Source organism: Octopus bimaculoides, chromosome Z (genome assembly GCF_046866305.1).
Source record: "Octopus bimaculoides isolate indiv1 chromosome Z, ASM4686630v1, whole genome shotgun sequence".
NCBI lineage: Eukaryota > Metazoa > Mollusca > Cephalopoda > Octopoda > Octopodidae > Octopus > Octopus bimaculoides.
The window spans coordinates 39476759-39494258 of record NC_142944.1 but is presented as its reverse complement, the minus strand read 5'-3'; the positions used below and the strand labels follow the sequence as shown (position 1 = coordinate 39494258).

General features: G+C 37.4%; 1 protein-coding gene across 10 annotated transcripts in view; it reads left to right on the top strand.

Annotated features, from left to right (window-relative positions):
• LOC106873692 (lipopolysaccharide-responsive and beige-like anchor protein) overlaps positions 1-17500 on the top strand; it is a 479623-nt gene that overhangs the window by 116945 nt on the left and 345178 nt on the right. For 6 of the 10 annotated variants that reach the window (XM_089365209.1, XM_089365203.1, XM_089365205.1 and 3 more), the window contains 3 exons: positions 2565-2686; positions 5748-5891; positions 10122-10258. In XM_089365209.1, coding sequence (XP_089221335.1) covers positions 2565-2686; positions 5748-5891; positions 10122-10258 — 403 coding nt within the window. The remainder of the gene's footprint in view (positions 1-2564; positions 2687-5747; positions 5892-10121; positions 10259-17500) is intronic. The other 4 variants (XM_089365208.1, XM_089365204.1, XM_089365206.1 and 1 more) reach the window with 1 other exon arrangement.

Below are 17500 nucleotides of genomic sequence, written 5' to 3'. Positions count from 1 at the left end.
AAGGCCCTTCAATTCTAGACCTTGCTTCCACACCTGAAACTTCTCCTCTAGTTCTGATAGTGACTCCGCAATTAGGGCAAGGTCATCAGCATAGAGGAGCTCCCAGGGGCAACCTGTCTTGAACTCCTCTGTGATTGCCTGGAGGACTATGGTAAATAATAGGGGGCTGAGGACGGAACCTTGGTGGACCCCTACCTCTACCCGGAATTCATTGCTGTACTCATTTCCAACCCTCACCTTACTGGCAGCATCTCTGTACATGGCTCGCACAGCTCTCACTAGCCATTCTTCTATCCCAAGTTTCCTCATTGACCACCAGATAAGGGATCGGGGGACCCTGTCAAAGGCTTTCTCCATGTCAACGAAAGCCAGGTACAGAGGTTTATCCTTAGCTAGGTATTTCTCTTGCAACTGTCTCACTAGAAATAAGGCATCAGTAGTGCTTTTACCTGGCACGAACCCAAACTGCATCTCATCTAAATTGATTCGCTCCCTAATTAGTTGGGCTATGACCCTCTCTGTAACTTTCATAACCTGATCTAACAGCTTGATGCCTCTGTAATTATTTGTATCTAAAGCGTCCCCTTTACCTTTGTAGCAGTTGACTATGATGCTGCTACACCAGTCATAGGGTATGACTCCTTCGTGTATCACCTGGTTCGTAATACGGGTGACTAGGCTATAGCCAACACTGCCAGATATTTTGAGCATCTCTGCAGTGATTCCTGATGGGCCGGGGGCTTTCCCGGTCTTCATACTCTTAATTGCTTTATCTACCCTGGTACTATCAACTCGGATAGCTGGTCCCTCTATTGGGTCGACATAAGGCAGGCTCTCTTTCTCCCATTCATTCTCTTTATAGTTTTGACTATTAGTTCTGCCATGAATGGAAACCATTGGGCCGGCAAATTTCCAAGATATAGCCCCCAGATCATCGCAAATCCTCCTCCATGTTTAACAGTTGGAAGAAGGCAGTCTGGGTCAAATGTTTCTTTTGGCTATCTCCACACGCATACTAGGCCGGTGGTCAGAAATAAGGTACAGGATGACTTGTCTGGAAAAATAACATTCTTCCACTGCTCTGGGGACCAATTCTATTGGATTTTACTCCACTCTAAATGCTTTGCAACGTTTGTTTGTGAAAGTAGTGGGTTTTTGATTGCAGCCCTCCTGTGAAATCCAGCTTTGTGCAGCTCTCAGCAAACAGTTTTTGTGGAAACTGGGTTCTCGAGGTGGTCATTAAGCTCTGCAGTAATTTGGGGAGCTGTACTTTTGTGATCCTTTCTAACAATTCGCATGAAAGTCCGAGGGTACCTATCTGAAAGTTTGGGTTTTCTTCCAGAGTTTTGTTTCGAGAAGGTTTTTCCCTCTTTCTCAAAGGCTGTCATTACTTTTGAGACAGTACTTCTTGATACACCAAACATTATATCTGTTTTCGTTACACTAGCGCCTGCCATATGAGAATCAACAATTTGATTTCTTTGAAAGTCCTAGGTGTTTGAAAGTGCTAGGTGTTTCCATTATTTTGTCCAACCCCTGTATATATATATATATATATATGCATTTAATTTGATGTAATGATTGCATTGTTCAATTAAATAGAGTTGCTTTAAATGGCTGTACTGCATTACCTCTGGATATCCTGTTGCTTATTTTGATATATATATATCACCTTGGGCGAGTGTCTTCTACCCCAGGCTGACCAAATCCTTGTGAATGGATTTAATTGATGGAAAACTTAAAAGAAGTCCATCTCATATATATGACAGGTTCTAAATAGTGTCAGTTTCTCAGATTGACTAACAAGGCATTGATCTGCCCAGGGGTTTAGTAGAGGACACTTGACCAGGGTACTGCAGAGTGGGACTGAACCCAAAAACATATAGTTGCCAGATAAGTGTCTTAACCACACAACGATATCTGTACCTAAAGACAAAAACAAAAACGCTTAAAAAAATGTGAATTCTTTGCATCTTTTTCCTTTTTGCGCCTTAACTTTAATTTCAAGGTTTTAATCGTTTCGACTGACAACGAATTGATTATCTTCCTTGTAGCTGAGAATCTTAAGTGAAGAGGCTAGAGCAGAACAGGTTTCTTGCTGTAAAGAATCTCTGTGTCTACTCATATTTTAGAAAAGTGGTTAGGATTAGGATTATGGTTTAGGGCTGGATGGTTTTACAGGATCCAAGTCCACATTATGGTTCACTGTCAACTTTAACATGGTTTCTATGGCTAGATGTGCTTCCAAATGCCAAACCACTTACAAATAATATGGGATGACTTTATTGTGCACTAGCACTAGTGAGGTCACCATGCAGCCTGTAAGACTAAGATACTTTTTGACTGATTGGGGTTACATTTGAGAGGAAGGTATCTTTATACTACATGATGAGCAGCTTAAATATGAGAGAAAGGGGCTAGAGCATTATAAGTTTCTTTTTGCAGTGAGGTTACATTGCTATTCACATTTTAGAGATGATTAGAATAATTATGAGGTGTTGTTGAATATTGTCTTCATTAATTATCTTGTCATCTAAATCCTGTTATTTTGTATTTTATTACAGCAGAAGTGAATTTTGGAAACTGGATCTCTGGGAAGATGATTTCCGCAGGAGACGCAGATTCGTTAAGAATCCTTATGGTTCTACGCACCCAGAAGCTACATTAAAAGCTGCTATTGAACATGGTATGTAACAAAGAGAGAAATTTTCATCATTTCATATTTTACTTTGTTTCAGTCATTGAACTGCAGCCATGCTGGGGAAAACAAATTAACTACATTCTATCAGTCTCCATTGCTGAACCACTAAGTTACAGAGATGTCAAGAAACACATCAGTTGCCAGATGATGGTGGTGGCACCCCCTCCCCCTCCCCACACATGCATATACTTCAAGCTTCTACATTGTTTCTGTCTACTAAATTCGCATACAAGGTATTTGGTTAGCCCAGGACCAAAGTAGTAGACACTTAACCACAAAACCATGCCTGTGCATGTGCCTATAAATACACACACACACACACACTGATGGAAGGGGATTTATTTAAAGACTGAGGTATATCAAAGTGGAGCACACCACACTTGATAAATAGACAATATGACACAAATCAACTGATAATCCATTCCATTAGTGTTCAACAATGAAAGAAAGTTCATTGGTGTTTCATAATCTGCAAATCCAAGCATATTCAAAATTGAGTGGAGTTTTAAACCTAGCTTGAAGTCATAATAAAAAGACAGATGAATGGATTATATGGTATATCTACAAATGTTTTGTTAACATCACATAGGCATCACATATATATATACATGCAATATCTATAAGGTTATGTAATTTGTTACATTTAAACTCCCAAGGCTTTAGGTTATACTATAGTGTAGACCGATAAACATTGGTATACCACTTTGTTGAAGAGTATAGCAGCATTTGAAAATCAAATAATGAATATCACTAGTTTAAAAGTGGCAGTGAGCTAATTGAAATCATAGGGAATTCAATTAAACTACCCAAGAAATTGACAGCAGAAAGGGGGAGTGTCAAGTTATGTGTAAATAGTAGGGGAACCTAACAGGATCAGAACAAAGAACAAAAAAATGTGGAAAAAAGATTTGACTGGAATCTCCTCTTGTTAAACTCAACCACCCAACATAGAACCAGACACTAGCATCAAGAATTTTATTATCTACAGAAACTGGCACCAACCTTGAATTCAGACTCTGTCAATGTTTTGGAGTATAGAAAAACTTTAATTTATTTTCTTAACACTTACATGTATGAAAGTTTTTAGCTTAATTTGAATAAAAAATGAAATTAGTACACAGGAGTAAACCAAGAGAGACAGTAAATTAATATACAGAGAAAATATAGAGGATTATTATAAATATAGAAGATTATTATGATAATGAAATTATTGTACACTGTTCACAGGTGCACTACAATTATAAAAAAAAAAGGGCATCTGGTATGCTGTTGGCGAATTTCAGGACACATGGAAGTTTTAAAGGATGTAGTGTCTTGCTAGCTAACAACTGGTGTGGGTAGTTTATTCCATGCTTCAGCAATTCTGAGCATGAAAAAAAAGAAAAGCTCTGAAAAAATTCAGCAGAGAGATAGAAAAAAACTGAGTGCAATAGTTATGTAATTAAATGATAATAATAGTAAACACATAACGGAAAGCAGATTAAAAGAAAAGCGTTAAAGGAAAGGAAATTAAGATAAGCATCATTAGCTCAGGCAAGTTCAGTCATATGTGCATGTTAAGCTTAGACAGATAGTTATAAGTTTTAACTTGTCTCTAATTCTTTAGAATATAATATTATGCTAGCTTAGTTGCATGGAAATTTAGATTACAATATGTCAAATATTACTGTAAAGCTATAAAAAAAAATTCCTGTAATTTATAAACAGAAATAGAAAAGAACCTGGTACCAATAGTTGTATTTAAAAAAATGTAGATTAGCTATGAAGCGTGACTGTCCAGATTAGAACACCATTGACATATTCATTATAAATTAATAAAATCATTATCATCATCATCATCGTTTAACGTCTGCTTTCCATGCTGGCATGGGTTGAACGGTTTGACTGGGGACTAGTGAACCAGATGGCTGCACCAGTCTCCAATCTGATCTGGTAGAGTTTCTACAGCTGGATGTCCTTCCTAACGCCAACCACTCCGAGAGTGTAGTGGGTGCTTTTAGTTCAGGGGTACTTAAGGTGCCTTGTAGTAAAATTGAATCCGAAACTATGCGGTTGCCAAGCAAGCTTCTTAGGTCATGCAGCCAAATCTGTGCCTTTTTTGTAATATTTTTATTCTTGTTTTTGTTGAGGTGTTTGTTGCTGCTATTTCTGCAAGTCCTAATTGAAAAGGTGGTTCAACTATGGTGATTTGACTTCTGGATTGTATAACTGGTCTTAGGAAGGCATCAAAACCATAGAAACTACATCCAAAAATGGATCTTAAATGACTTAGTTGCAAGTATTTAAGACCCATCTAGTAGGGAAGTAACTGCAATGAAGAATGGTTTATGTCAAACCATCTAAGCCATGCTAGCAAGGAAAATGAACATAAAATGATGGTGATAATGATGATGATGATACACACAAGCATCTTCACATTATGAATGTGTGTGTGTGTGTTGTATCATCTTTGCTTTAGTATTTGAATTTCCATACTTGTTATGGATCAGATGAAAATATGTTAGGACAAAGCTTTCTACAACTAGATGCCCCCTTTCTCATACAAACCTTTACCTGTTTCTAAACCAACCAACTTATACCTGTTTCTCAAACAACAAACAGCTTGCACATTCAGCAAACACATGTTGAAATTAGGGGAAATATGAATTCACTCACACAAACATCTCCACATGCTCTTAAATACGTACATACATATATATAGTAATAATAAAAATAATCCTTGAATGGGATTTATAAACATTTAATGCATCACTACACACGTTTCCACCAATCGCTTGTCTCTTTAAGATCACAGTCCTTAGATCATTCCTGGGATGATTACAGTGTCGTCCGTAATATCCATAGGCATCAGGTTGATCATCTTCATGCATTCATTTCTTCAGGTGATATGACGTTAATGGATGTTTAACAGAGGGATGTTTATCCCTTTCGACCAGTGTTGAAGGTAGATTGAGTTATGTTGATTGAGACGTGATGATAGTTGTAATTAATTTTTGTTGTTTTAATGATGTTAAAACTAATTAATTTTCTACTTCTTTTTGTTTAGGTGCAACAGAAGATGCAATTAATCAGGCGTGGGAGGCTTTCCATGCACATTTGGCAAATGCCAAGAGGGGCCAGCAGCAACCTCCAGACTATACTGATGAAGAACTACTAATGGAAGAGCGAGATTTTGAACAAGAATTCTCTGGTAAGCTATTTTATATTTTCTTCATTTTTTTCTTTATTTTTATTTTTATTGAAAGTCTTAAACATGGCAAAAAGCTATGTAGTGTAAGGGACTATGAAGAAGAAATTAAGATAAAAGGAATGAATTTACTTTTAGACTTGAAAGAGTTCGGGTTGAAAGAAGTGGGGAAATCAATGAAATAGAAGAGAGTACCAAAGCCTGGAAGTTTGGGATAAAAAAAAAATGCTCTGACTAGAAAGATTTCCTTATTTGTAGAAACACACCACCATTTGGATGAAGATGCTGTAACTTTATTTGTGTGTAATATGCACTGCTGTGAAACCTTTGGTCATAGGCTTTCTCAATTAGGGCAAGCCTAGAATTTGTATGCATGCATGTGTTAGTGTGTGCTTGATTAAGTATAATGAAGTACTGAGGCTGATGTCATCAACTGACTGCTTCTCCCTAAAAATTGCTGGCTTTAGACCAAAATTTGAAAGCACACCTGGCAAAATGTTTAATAAAGATAACAGTAATAAAAATTATTAGTTATAATTATTGCTATTATTATTATTAAATCAGTGAGCTAGCAGAATCATTACCATGCTGGAAAATTGCATAGTGGCATTTTTGCTAACTATACGTTCTGAGTTCAAATGCCATGAAGGTCGACTTTGTGTTTCATCTTTTCTGAGTCAATAAAATAAGTTTAACATGGTCTAAAATTGTTTGTCTTGTGCCAAAATTTTGAAACTATTATTATTGTGGCAGAATTGTTAGCATGCCTGGCAAAAATGCTTAGCAGAATTTTGTACATTTTTACATTCTGAGTTCAAATTCCACTGGGGTTGATTTTGCTTTTCATTCTTTTGGGGTTGATAAAATAAGTACCATTTGATTGAGCACTGGGATCAATTTAATTGATTTGGTCCCTCCCTCAAAATTGCTGGCTTTGTGCCAAAATTTAAAGCCATTATTATTATTATTATTATTATTATTATTATTATCATGAGTTTTTCTTTTTTCAGTTTTGTTTCCATTTCTTACCAAGTGTCTTGTATATAATTCCTCATCGCTTAAAAAAGAACTGAAGTATTTAGATGGTTAAAAAGGACAGATAGCATGGTACCAATTGTTTACATTGGCAGGCCATTAAAATAAACACACCAGCTTGTTCATTTTCAAAATGAAATGTAGTTATGGGGCAGGAAGGGAATAAAATACATGAAAAAAAAATGAATGAAAATACACGGGTGGTAATTGTTCTCATATTGACAATGCTCTTCTCAATACGTGTGATGTACCAGTTAAAACAATCTTTTGCACTTCTTGCATGGATGGTAAGCCAGGGATCATCCTCAAATAATTTTCAGTTCCATTTTTGATTATTCCAAGTTCTCCTACAATCACTGGTATTGTAACCACCTGATGGAGATAATGCCCCATTTTTTCAATTTCAATGAGCAAACCTTTATATTTTCTTAACTTCTCAAATATTTTTGTCAAGATATTATGATCACAAGGAATACTCATGTCAGTCAATAATCATACTTTATCTGGTTTATTAGCTTTGTTGGTTCTGTCTATGTACTGGAAAGTCCCAAAGAATCATTACATTATCTCCATCAGTTACAGCCTCAGAGTGGTGATTATATCACTTGTTGGCAGTTTTGGTTTTATAATGCCATCATATTAACCAGTGTAGATATTGACCAACACTGTCATTTCTTGCTTTATGCTCCAGTGATACTAAGACTTTACATCCAGAGGTTAGGTGGTCCAATGTTTTAATCTCATTGTTGTACTTTGGGTCTACTCTATTTTTCATCACATTGGCTTGATAGTCCCAGGTCAATAAGATTTGATCTTGAGCAGATAAGGTGAGGCCTTTGCTCTCTGCCTCTAGCCCTGACCTGTGTAGCCATTGATGGGTGTACTTCTGGTCAACACCAGCTTGCTTGCTATACTGGCCATGTATTTGTCCTGCAGAAGTTTCTGCTCCCAGCCAGTTGTTCATACACTTTTTGGTTGCCACCGATATCGCCTTTGCAACAACAGTTGCTGCCCTTCCATGATGCTGTTCAGCCTGGGTATCATGCATGAGATCAGTGATAAATTTTTTGCTCTCCTGTATGACAAAATGAAACTTTTTTACACCTCTCATGATTTTTAATGAGCTTTAGAATCCAGATGTTTGCGGCTTCAAAATATTTGGCCAGTCCAGTTGTGGTAGTTTTTGTAAGAGAGTTCAAATTAGATTGAGCCTTGAATTTCATGGGCTCTGGCAAGGTAAAGATGATCTATGTCTGTCTTTGTGTGGTACATCTTATTATAACTTAGCAGCTTGCATATTTTTATGTCCAGTTCAACACATTGTAGCTATAAGTAGTAGTAATAATAATAATAATAATAATAATTATTATTATTTCTTTTTATCACAGATTTTGTTGGAACACATGGAATCTTGCATGTGTAGTGAGCTTGCTACCCTTCAGCCATTGGTACCATGCTATCTGTCCTTTTTAACCATCTAAATACTTCAGTTCTTTTTTAAGCGATGAGGAATTATATACATTATTTACATTATTTATATTTGATGGATATTTGTCCTCATCTTGTTTGTTGTTAACACAATGTTTTGGCTGATATACCCTCCAGCCTTCATCAGGTGTCTTGGGGAAATTTCAAACCTGGGTTCTCATTTCGAAGGTATTTTTTGATGTTGTTATCATTATTATTATTATTAAAGTCACTGCCTGGAATCGAATTCGGAATCTTGGGCTTAGTAGCCCGCGCTCTTAACCACTACGCCATATGACCGAGTTTGATTCCAGGCAGTAACTTTAATAATAATAACAACATCAAGAAATACCTTAGGAATGAGAGCCCAGGTTTGAAATTTCCCCAAGACACCTGATGAAGGCTGGAGGGTATATCAGCCAAAACGTGTTAACAACAAACAAGATTAGGACAAATATCTGTCAAATATACATAATGTATCTCATACTTTCCTAATTGTTCTGGTTGTGTCAAACCTTTTGTAACAGTTCTACTGGGCACTCTATTCCAATTTCCTTTATACTCCCCTTGATGCCTTCTGATACTGTTCCCAAGGACCCAACAATAATTGGCTCTATCTTCACCACTATCTTTTCCATAACCAGGCTATTTCGTACTTAAGAGGGTTGTATCTATTTATTTTTTTGCCTTCCTTCTTGAACTATTAGTGTGTCAGAAGGGCATGCAACATCAACTATATGGCACATGTGAGGCACCTTGTCCACCATCACTAGATCTGGTTTGTTATGTTCTAGTATCTGATTTTGCTAGTCTCCAATTCCACCACTCCCTGCAGTTTGTTCTCATACCATGTCTTACCTCTCTCTAAACCCCACTTTTCACAGTTTCCAATATAGCACTTTCATACCTCATCGTGCTGCCACATCTTGTAATGGTTTTGGGAAAGTCTAGGGCACTTCACAACATGAGCAGTGGTTCTGTAAACTCTATTACAGATACAGCACAGTGGAGACACTTGCTCATTCCTAAGGTTCCCTCCAGTTTGTGGCCGAAACTTGGTCTTGTGCTGCCAGTATGGTGCTCTCAGCCTCATTTTTCAGTGCTCCTTTCTTTAGCCAGTCCCACCTGTGTTTTTCAGCCACTTCAGTTGTGGCTATATGAAATTGTTGTTGTTGTTATTAATTATTCATCATCATCATCATTTAGCATCCATTGTCCATGCTGGCATGGGTTGAATGGTTTGACCAGGGCTAGTAAGCTGAGGAGCTGCACCAGACTTATTATTATCAAGGCAGTGAGCTGGCAGAATCGTTAGCATGCCAGGCAAAATGCTGCTAAGCATTTTGCCTGACCTCATGTTCTGAGCTCAAATTCCGCTGAGGCCTACTTTGCCTTTCATCCCTTCGGGGTCAATAAAATAAGTACCTGTTGAACACTGAGGTCAATGAAATCATCCCATCCCCTCCCCCAAAATTGCTACCCTTGTGGCAGAGCTGGCAGAATTATTAGCATGTTGGGCAAAATACTTAGCAGCATTTCTTCCCACTCTTTACATGCTAAATTCCAATCTCATTGAGGCTGATGTTTTCTGTCCTCCTTAACTGGGGGTTGATATAATCAACTAACTCCCTCCTACTAAAAATTGTGGGCCTTATGCCAAAAATTGAAAACCGTTATAAGTGGATAGAAATAGAATGATTCTACACCTTACTGTTTTTGTTTGTTTTTTAGGTCCAGTGGCCTTGTCAACATCATGTAAGCTGATCTCTTTGGGACTAGCTGTCGCTGGGACAATGTCAATTACAAAAACTGATCTTTACTTTGAAATGGATGAAGAGGATAAAGAGAATAAGAAAATATCACCACAGGTCAGTGAAAGAATATTTACCTCATTCATTTAATCATATATTTTATATATTCTCAGTTTGTTAATTTGTATTTTGTCAACTGTACTTCCACCTTTGTTCATCTCTCACTGCATTCACCTCTACCCAACTGATACTCTCCTCTGACATGCTTATTAAATTACCCACCCTCTTTCTCTTCACCTGATCCACTGTTTGTATCCTCTTTTATACTCAGTTTCTTATATATCTTGAGATGCTCTGGCATCCCATCACTAGCATTTCCATCTTTTCTCCACCTACACCCACACTTCCATAATGTGAGGTAGCTGTTTATCTCTTCCACGACAACACACCTGGGCTTGTCCCTTTATCACATCCTAGTCTCTCAATACCTGATAAAATGCCACATCACCCTTTCTTGAATACTGCATCCTCTGCTCACTCAAGGTGAGATTCTTCCTTCTCTTATCTTACAAGTTACTTGGTGATCTCACTAGTGCCAGTGGCACGAAAAAAAAAAAAAAAAAAGCACCCAGTACACTCTGTAAATTGATTGCCAAAACAGACATTGGAGCTCCACACAGTCCTGTGGATCATCCTATCAAATCATACAACCTATGGAAAACATAGTAAATGATGCTGCAGACGATATTGTTTTCCACCATTCACTACACCCACCCCTCAAACTTGATCCAATCTCTACAGTTGCCACCTACTTCCCCCGTATTTATCATCCATTCAAATACTTGTTCTTCATTCATTATATTTCTTCCCTCACCCTCTCCCCATCACTCACTATCTTTTACATTCTTATTAACTCTATCCTCAAACACTCTCAGGCTTTTTGTCCCCATTAATCTCTCGCTTTCGATTCTGGCCTACAATTTTTTTTTTACACTACACACTTAAAATGAAGGTTAAAAAAAAAATTTGGAAATTGATGACCATTTTTACAGTCACTACTTTTTTTATTTTCAAACAGGAAATTAAACTTAATCTAAAAGTTAATTATTTTCAATTTTTTCATTACCCCACCTAAATCCTAAACTTTCAGCATTTTTGCAAAATTATTTTAAATCACAATTTTAAAATACAAACAGTCCAAATTTACCAATTTGTTTCTGTTTATAATTTCGAAATAATTTTCAGACGAAAAGGTGATTTAAGGGCGATTTAACTGTTGTTTTTAGTACATCCCACGACCACATAATACCTTCCTCGTTCCTTTGTCAGTCTGGCATGTATTGATGTTTTTCAACATATTTCTTCCCATAAACACATTTTATGGAGCAATGATGTGGTGTGCATTGCTAGGATATAAGCAACAACAACTAAAAAAATTTATTTAAACCTTTAATCCCCACCCTGCATCAAGTGAGTTCGTGTGGGAGTGTATGTGTAAAAGGAAAACAGAAAAGTATGCTGTTAAAGTAAATTATCTTTTACATACCTTTTAAAGATCAGTTATCCTAATGAAACTCCTTACACACATGCATGCACACACCGACAAACACTGTGTGAGTGAGATACTTAGAGTGAGAAAGTGAAAGAGATAGACGAGAGAGAGAAAGATACAAAGATAGTATCAAAGAGTATGGTAAATATACAGAGAGAGATTGATTGATGATGATAGATTGAGAGTGGGAAATTTGTCGCTCTAAAAGTTGAGTTATTTCTTGTAACAAATTTTTTTTTTTTTATTATTTACAAATGCAATTGTCTGTGGGATGTAGAATTTGAAAATCAAATTTGCTTTTCTCAAGGACTTACCATTTCAGAGCCTTTTGGGACTAAACACATATACATAACATGTATTCTGCTGGCCACTCTTTTACTCTTTTACTTGTTTCAGTCATTTTGATTGTGGTTATGCTGGAACATCACCTTTAGTCGAGCAAATTCTTTGTAAGCCTAGTACTTATTCTATCGGTCTCTTTTGCTGAACCGCTAAATTATGGGGACGTAAACATACTAGCATTGGTTGTCAAGCGATGTTTGGGGGGGGTGGGGACGAACACAGACACATAAACATATACACACACACACCCATACATATATACATGCATATATACGACAGGCTTCTTTCAGTTCCGTCTACCAAATCCACTCACAAGGCTTTGGCCGGCTCAAAACTATAATAGAAAACACCCAAGGTGCCACGCAGTGGGACTGAACTCGGAACCATGTGGTTCGTAAGCAAGCTACTTATCACACAACCACTCCTACGCTTATTTGATTCCTAATTCTAATCATTAGTAGCATCTAAATTTCTCAGAAGCATTGTGCAGCATTTTTTCTTCAGGTTGAGAATGTGTGGTGGAAACCCTGATGGTGTAAGTTTGTTGATGAACTCAATTGGATACAGAGTTTCATTATCAACTGTATCTGAGCTTTCATATATTTTTAGCTCACCAGGGATCCTGGTCAACAGAAAAATCATTCACAAATTGTGCTGCTTCATTTGTTGGAGTAACAATGGTTCTATTTGCAGGCCACACAGGGTTTGTGAAGTTATTTTTGAGGTCAGCATATACAAAATCACATAGATCTGAAAGAGTACCACTTTCAAAGTAAAGGTCATTGGGCAGTTTGATTTGGAATTCACCTAGGCTTTGTTCAACAGAAATGTTACCATTTCCTACATCAAGAAAGTAATTAGTAAACTCTCTTTCATCAGAATGACCTTCTGTAAGAAGTCTTAGATTAGTTGTCAACTCCACTACTTCCACATGATCGCCAAGAAAAGATCTAAGTGTTGCATCAACAATTTGTGATCTGACACCATTATTTTGAAGTAGAATATTTTCCTCTCGAGATACTCTAGCCAGTTGGTCATGTGTAGCGGAAACAGAATCATGTCTACGTCTCTGTGCATATTCAGGCACCTGTTTCAGTTGCTCTGCCCTGGTTTCATCTGATTCAGTTGCACGTCTTTCTCTCTACTGTTGTGCTTTTGCTGCTAAATTTTCTTTCTCAGTCGCATATTATATATAAATGAAAGCTCGTTAAAAACCATCTTGTTTAGCATGCTAGAAATAGCAACGATCACATAGTTATTATTGTAAGGCTTATAGCGTTCCAAATAGCCATACCAACAAATCACTTTTTCATTAAAGAACAAAACAAAATTATACCGGTATATTAAAGAATTTTTATCTTATCAAAAATTTTCATTTAATAAACTCCGGAAACTGATAATATTCTTGAAATTATGCCTCGTATCAAAGTCATACAGCTATTTTGTGTAAACATGAAATGAAAAAAAAATCGTGTAAGTGAAAGCTCGTTAAAAACTGTATTGTTGATCGTGCGGATCTAGTTTCTCATTCGCAGAATGAGCATTCCCCCCCCCCCACTAATTTTGCTCAGATTGCTTTCAATTTTGGTGTATCGAAGCAACTCTGAATTTATCTTGTAAATTAAAGAATCTGATGTTATTTGGAATTAAAGTTGGGAAATTTGGGTAGTTTTAGCCAATCAACAGACAGCTTGGCATTAGCAGCTTGTTACCATGACAACCGCATGCTGTGTTGTGGTTCACTGTTGTCTGTGCCGCTGTTGTCTATGTTGATTTTTCACACTTCGTATTTTCACATAATTTTCATTTCAAATATTTTTGGGACTCATTGACTCAGATAACAGAATTTATGATTTCACTAGGGTAATTCTATTCATAATGAAGAGACAAAAGAAACTGTAAGATGATACATATTGATTTTATTAAGCATTTCTGTTTATTTAGAAACATACAATGAACAGGTCAGACGCTAAACTATAAATTTCACAGGGTACAACCTTAAGATTGACACCGCTCCGTTAAACGCAGAAAATTTCGAAATTTTTTTTTCTCCCCATCATCATATTTTCAAAGCAACGAGACTGAAAGGCTATATTATTATAACCGATTTTCAAATTTTTAACTTACTTTTAAAAAATGCATATTTTGTGAATGCAAAAAACTAGATCCTAGCGTGCTAGAAATAGCAGTCATCACATAGTTATTACTGGAAAGCTTATAGCGTTCCAAGCCGCTATACCAACAAAATCACTTCATTAAAAAAAACAAAATTATACCGGTATATTAAAGAATTTTCATTTTATCAAAAATATTCATTTAACAAACTCCGGAAATTAATAATATTCTTGAAATTGTGTCCCGTATCAAAGTTGTATAGCTATTACTAATTTATCATTAGTGAAGACAAAGGCGAGCTAGAATGAGACTGTTGCAAATAAAAACGTAAAATGTTGCCTGCAACGAATAGTGTTTATTATTAAACATTAAAATCTACTCCAAGAATTGGACGCAGTGACTATCTAAATTTGCAAGTATTTGGAGTTAACAAAATTCAATAAACTTCAGAAATTGAAATTGTAGGCAATTTCTTTGAACATGAATTTATAAAAATACTTCCAGACGGTCAAGCTTTTAATATTGCTTTCTTTTAGTAATTGTTACATAATTAATAAGCAGTTTTCTCCATTATAGTATAGATACATAGACATGTAGTAACGCCGTGCGCATGCGTAGTCTCACGCATGCGTGGAATTAAACAAGCAAGCTTTCCCGCTTAATTCTATCTGCTGGTGATATCTCTTTCTCGGTCGGCCGGCCATGAGCATGGACGTGTCAAGCAGTGTCCCCAACATTCCAACCTGGAGACAGTCTCTTTACGTGTATAGCTGTCACTCTCCATCTTTCGGACTTACACTCGACAGCTCGCTCACATCTACATAACAACGTCCCAACAACTATGCTCACACACACAGAAGCTGTAACAACTGTCAACAAGAGCTAAAGATGTATATATTTACCACCTGAATAAATGTTGTTTAAGTTGATAGTCCGGAGTTCAGCGTTCCGTTACATTCTTTAATTTTATATAGGAAAGTCAGGTATACATCTAATGATGTATAACCAACTTTCCTATACTGGTGACCCCCGATGTGATTCGAACACGCAGCCCGCTGAGCTGCAATAACCCACTTTCTTATAAAGTGGTGACCCGACGAAGAAACAAACGCAGCATGAACTCTGGACTACCAACTTATAACTGGTGAACCCGACTAAAGAACAAATGCGGCCATGGAGACTGAACTACTAACCAGCATCATCGTATGACCAACACGATTCTACGATTACTACGCCACCAACCACTCCAACCATAGTCAACACGACTTACTACGTATTAACAACATCAACAAGCGCGGTTTATCTCGCCTCTGTTAGAGTGGATGTTTCCACTCACGATAAACAGACAAGAATTACAGCCTGCGACTTTCCAATTGTGTACTCAAAGAACTTGGTATAACACTCTCACGTGTACTGACTTTCTAACTGCTGTGATATCTCACATACATATAGACGGCCTGTTTTTATTATGTTCTTATATGTCGCATTCACACTCTCACATACACATACATCTTTTATGCCACACTAAATATCTCTTGTTATTCATTTCATACGGTTGTCTTTTTCTATCGTCTCATTACTGGTATTTACGAAATCTATGTTATCGAAGTATAACATTATTTGTATATCATCATTGATATATATGTTGTGTTCGACCGTGTGATACGTTTAAATAAAAGGAGTCCTCTGTTTTTCCATTCGTCACCATTTCTCCTTTTGAGTTCGCACGGTCGTTCTTTCATCTTGGGTTAAGAAAATATTTCTTCGAGGTTTTCGCTAATGGTCGTACAGAGATTTGTCTGTCGATTGTCTGTAAAAACTCACCTCTTCAAACACTCATCACCAAACAGCCTTTACGCCACCAGCTTCGTTCAACCAACATTACCACCGTGACGACAACAATTACTACTACCAACTAACTACAAGCATTCCCCTCGACGTCGCCAAGTTTCAACTGACTCATTACCACTGTCAACATCATAACCACCACACATACAGAACACAGCTATATTACAGTTCCTGCGCCGACGTATTCACCATCAATGTACTGTCTACCACAATGTCAAGCGCCAACAACCCCACCACCAGGGACACACCATATCAACACACTCGGTTTTGTCGACTCTGTTAGAGTGGATGTTTCCACTCACGATCAACAAACCAAATTTTCCTTGTGTAACTTTCATAGAATATTCCGTACCAGGTAACCGGTCACAACTGACCACGACTTCCTGAGTACGGACATTCTATCTCCTTGTGGGACTCTTGTACGAACTGGATTTTTTCCCTACAGACACTTTTACTATGTTCTGTGTTTTTTCTCACACACACTTGTGCACTCACACACTTTCTTTCATTTGTACATTGCATGCATGTTCTCGCGAGTGCACATTCATTTCTTTCATTTTTCTTTGTGTGTGTTTTGTGCTACATCTTGTGGGTGGTTTTCAGTGGCCATCCTGCCTCAGGCGTTCTAACAGATTTCATATTATCGTGCGTTTTCGCACTGGCAAGGGAGCCCTGTAGTAACGCCGTGCGCATGCGTAGTCTCACGGATGCGTGGAATTAAACAAGCAAGCTTTCCCGCTTAATTCTATCTCTTTCTCGGTCGGCCGGCCATGAGCATGGACGTGTCAAGCAGTGTCTCCAACATTCCAACTCTGGAGACAGTCTCTTTACGTGTTTAGCTGTCTCTATTCATCTTTCGAACTTACGCTCGACAGCTCGCTTACATCTACATACCAAACGTCCAAACAACTCTGCTCACACACACAAGCTGTAACAACAAGAGCTAAAGATGTATAACCAACTTTCCTATAGACATATGCATACATGCATGCACATATACATACATTTCATACATACATACATGAATGCATACATATACACACATCTAAGCGCTCATTGTACACACCTACATACGTTTAAATGTGTTTTAGTATATCATCATCGTTCTATCGTCCATTTTCCCATGCTTGCATGAGTTGAATGGGGTTTATTAATGCAAATTTTTCCATGGTCGGATGCCCTTCCTGTCACCAACTTTCACTTGTTTTCTAGTAACGTAATATTTTCTCATGGCCAGACTTCTTGCAGAATGACAATGAATCACACACGCGCGTGCGCGCGCATATGTAAGATGGGTTTCTTTCAGTTTCTGTCTTGTAGATCCATTCACAAAATTTCGATTGTTTTGTGGCTACCTGAAATAAATACATACATACATATATATATACTCTTACTCTTTTACTTGTTTCAGTCATTTGACTGCGGCCATGCTGGAGCACCGCCCTTAGTCGACCAAATCGACCCCGGGACTTATTCCTAGTACTTATTCTATCGGTCTCTTT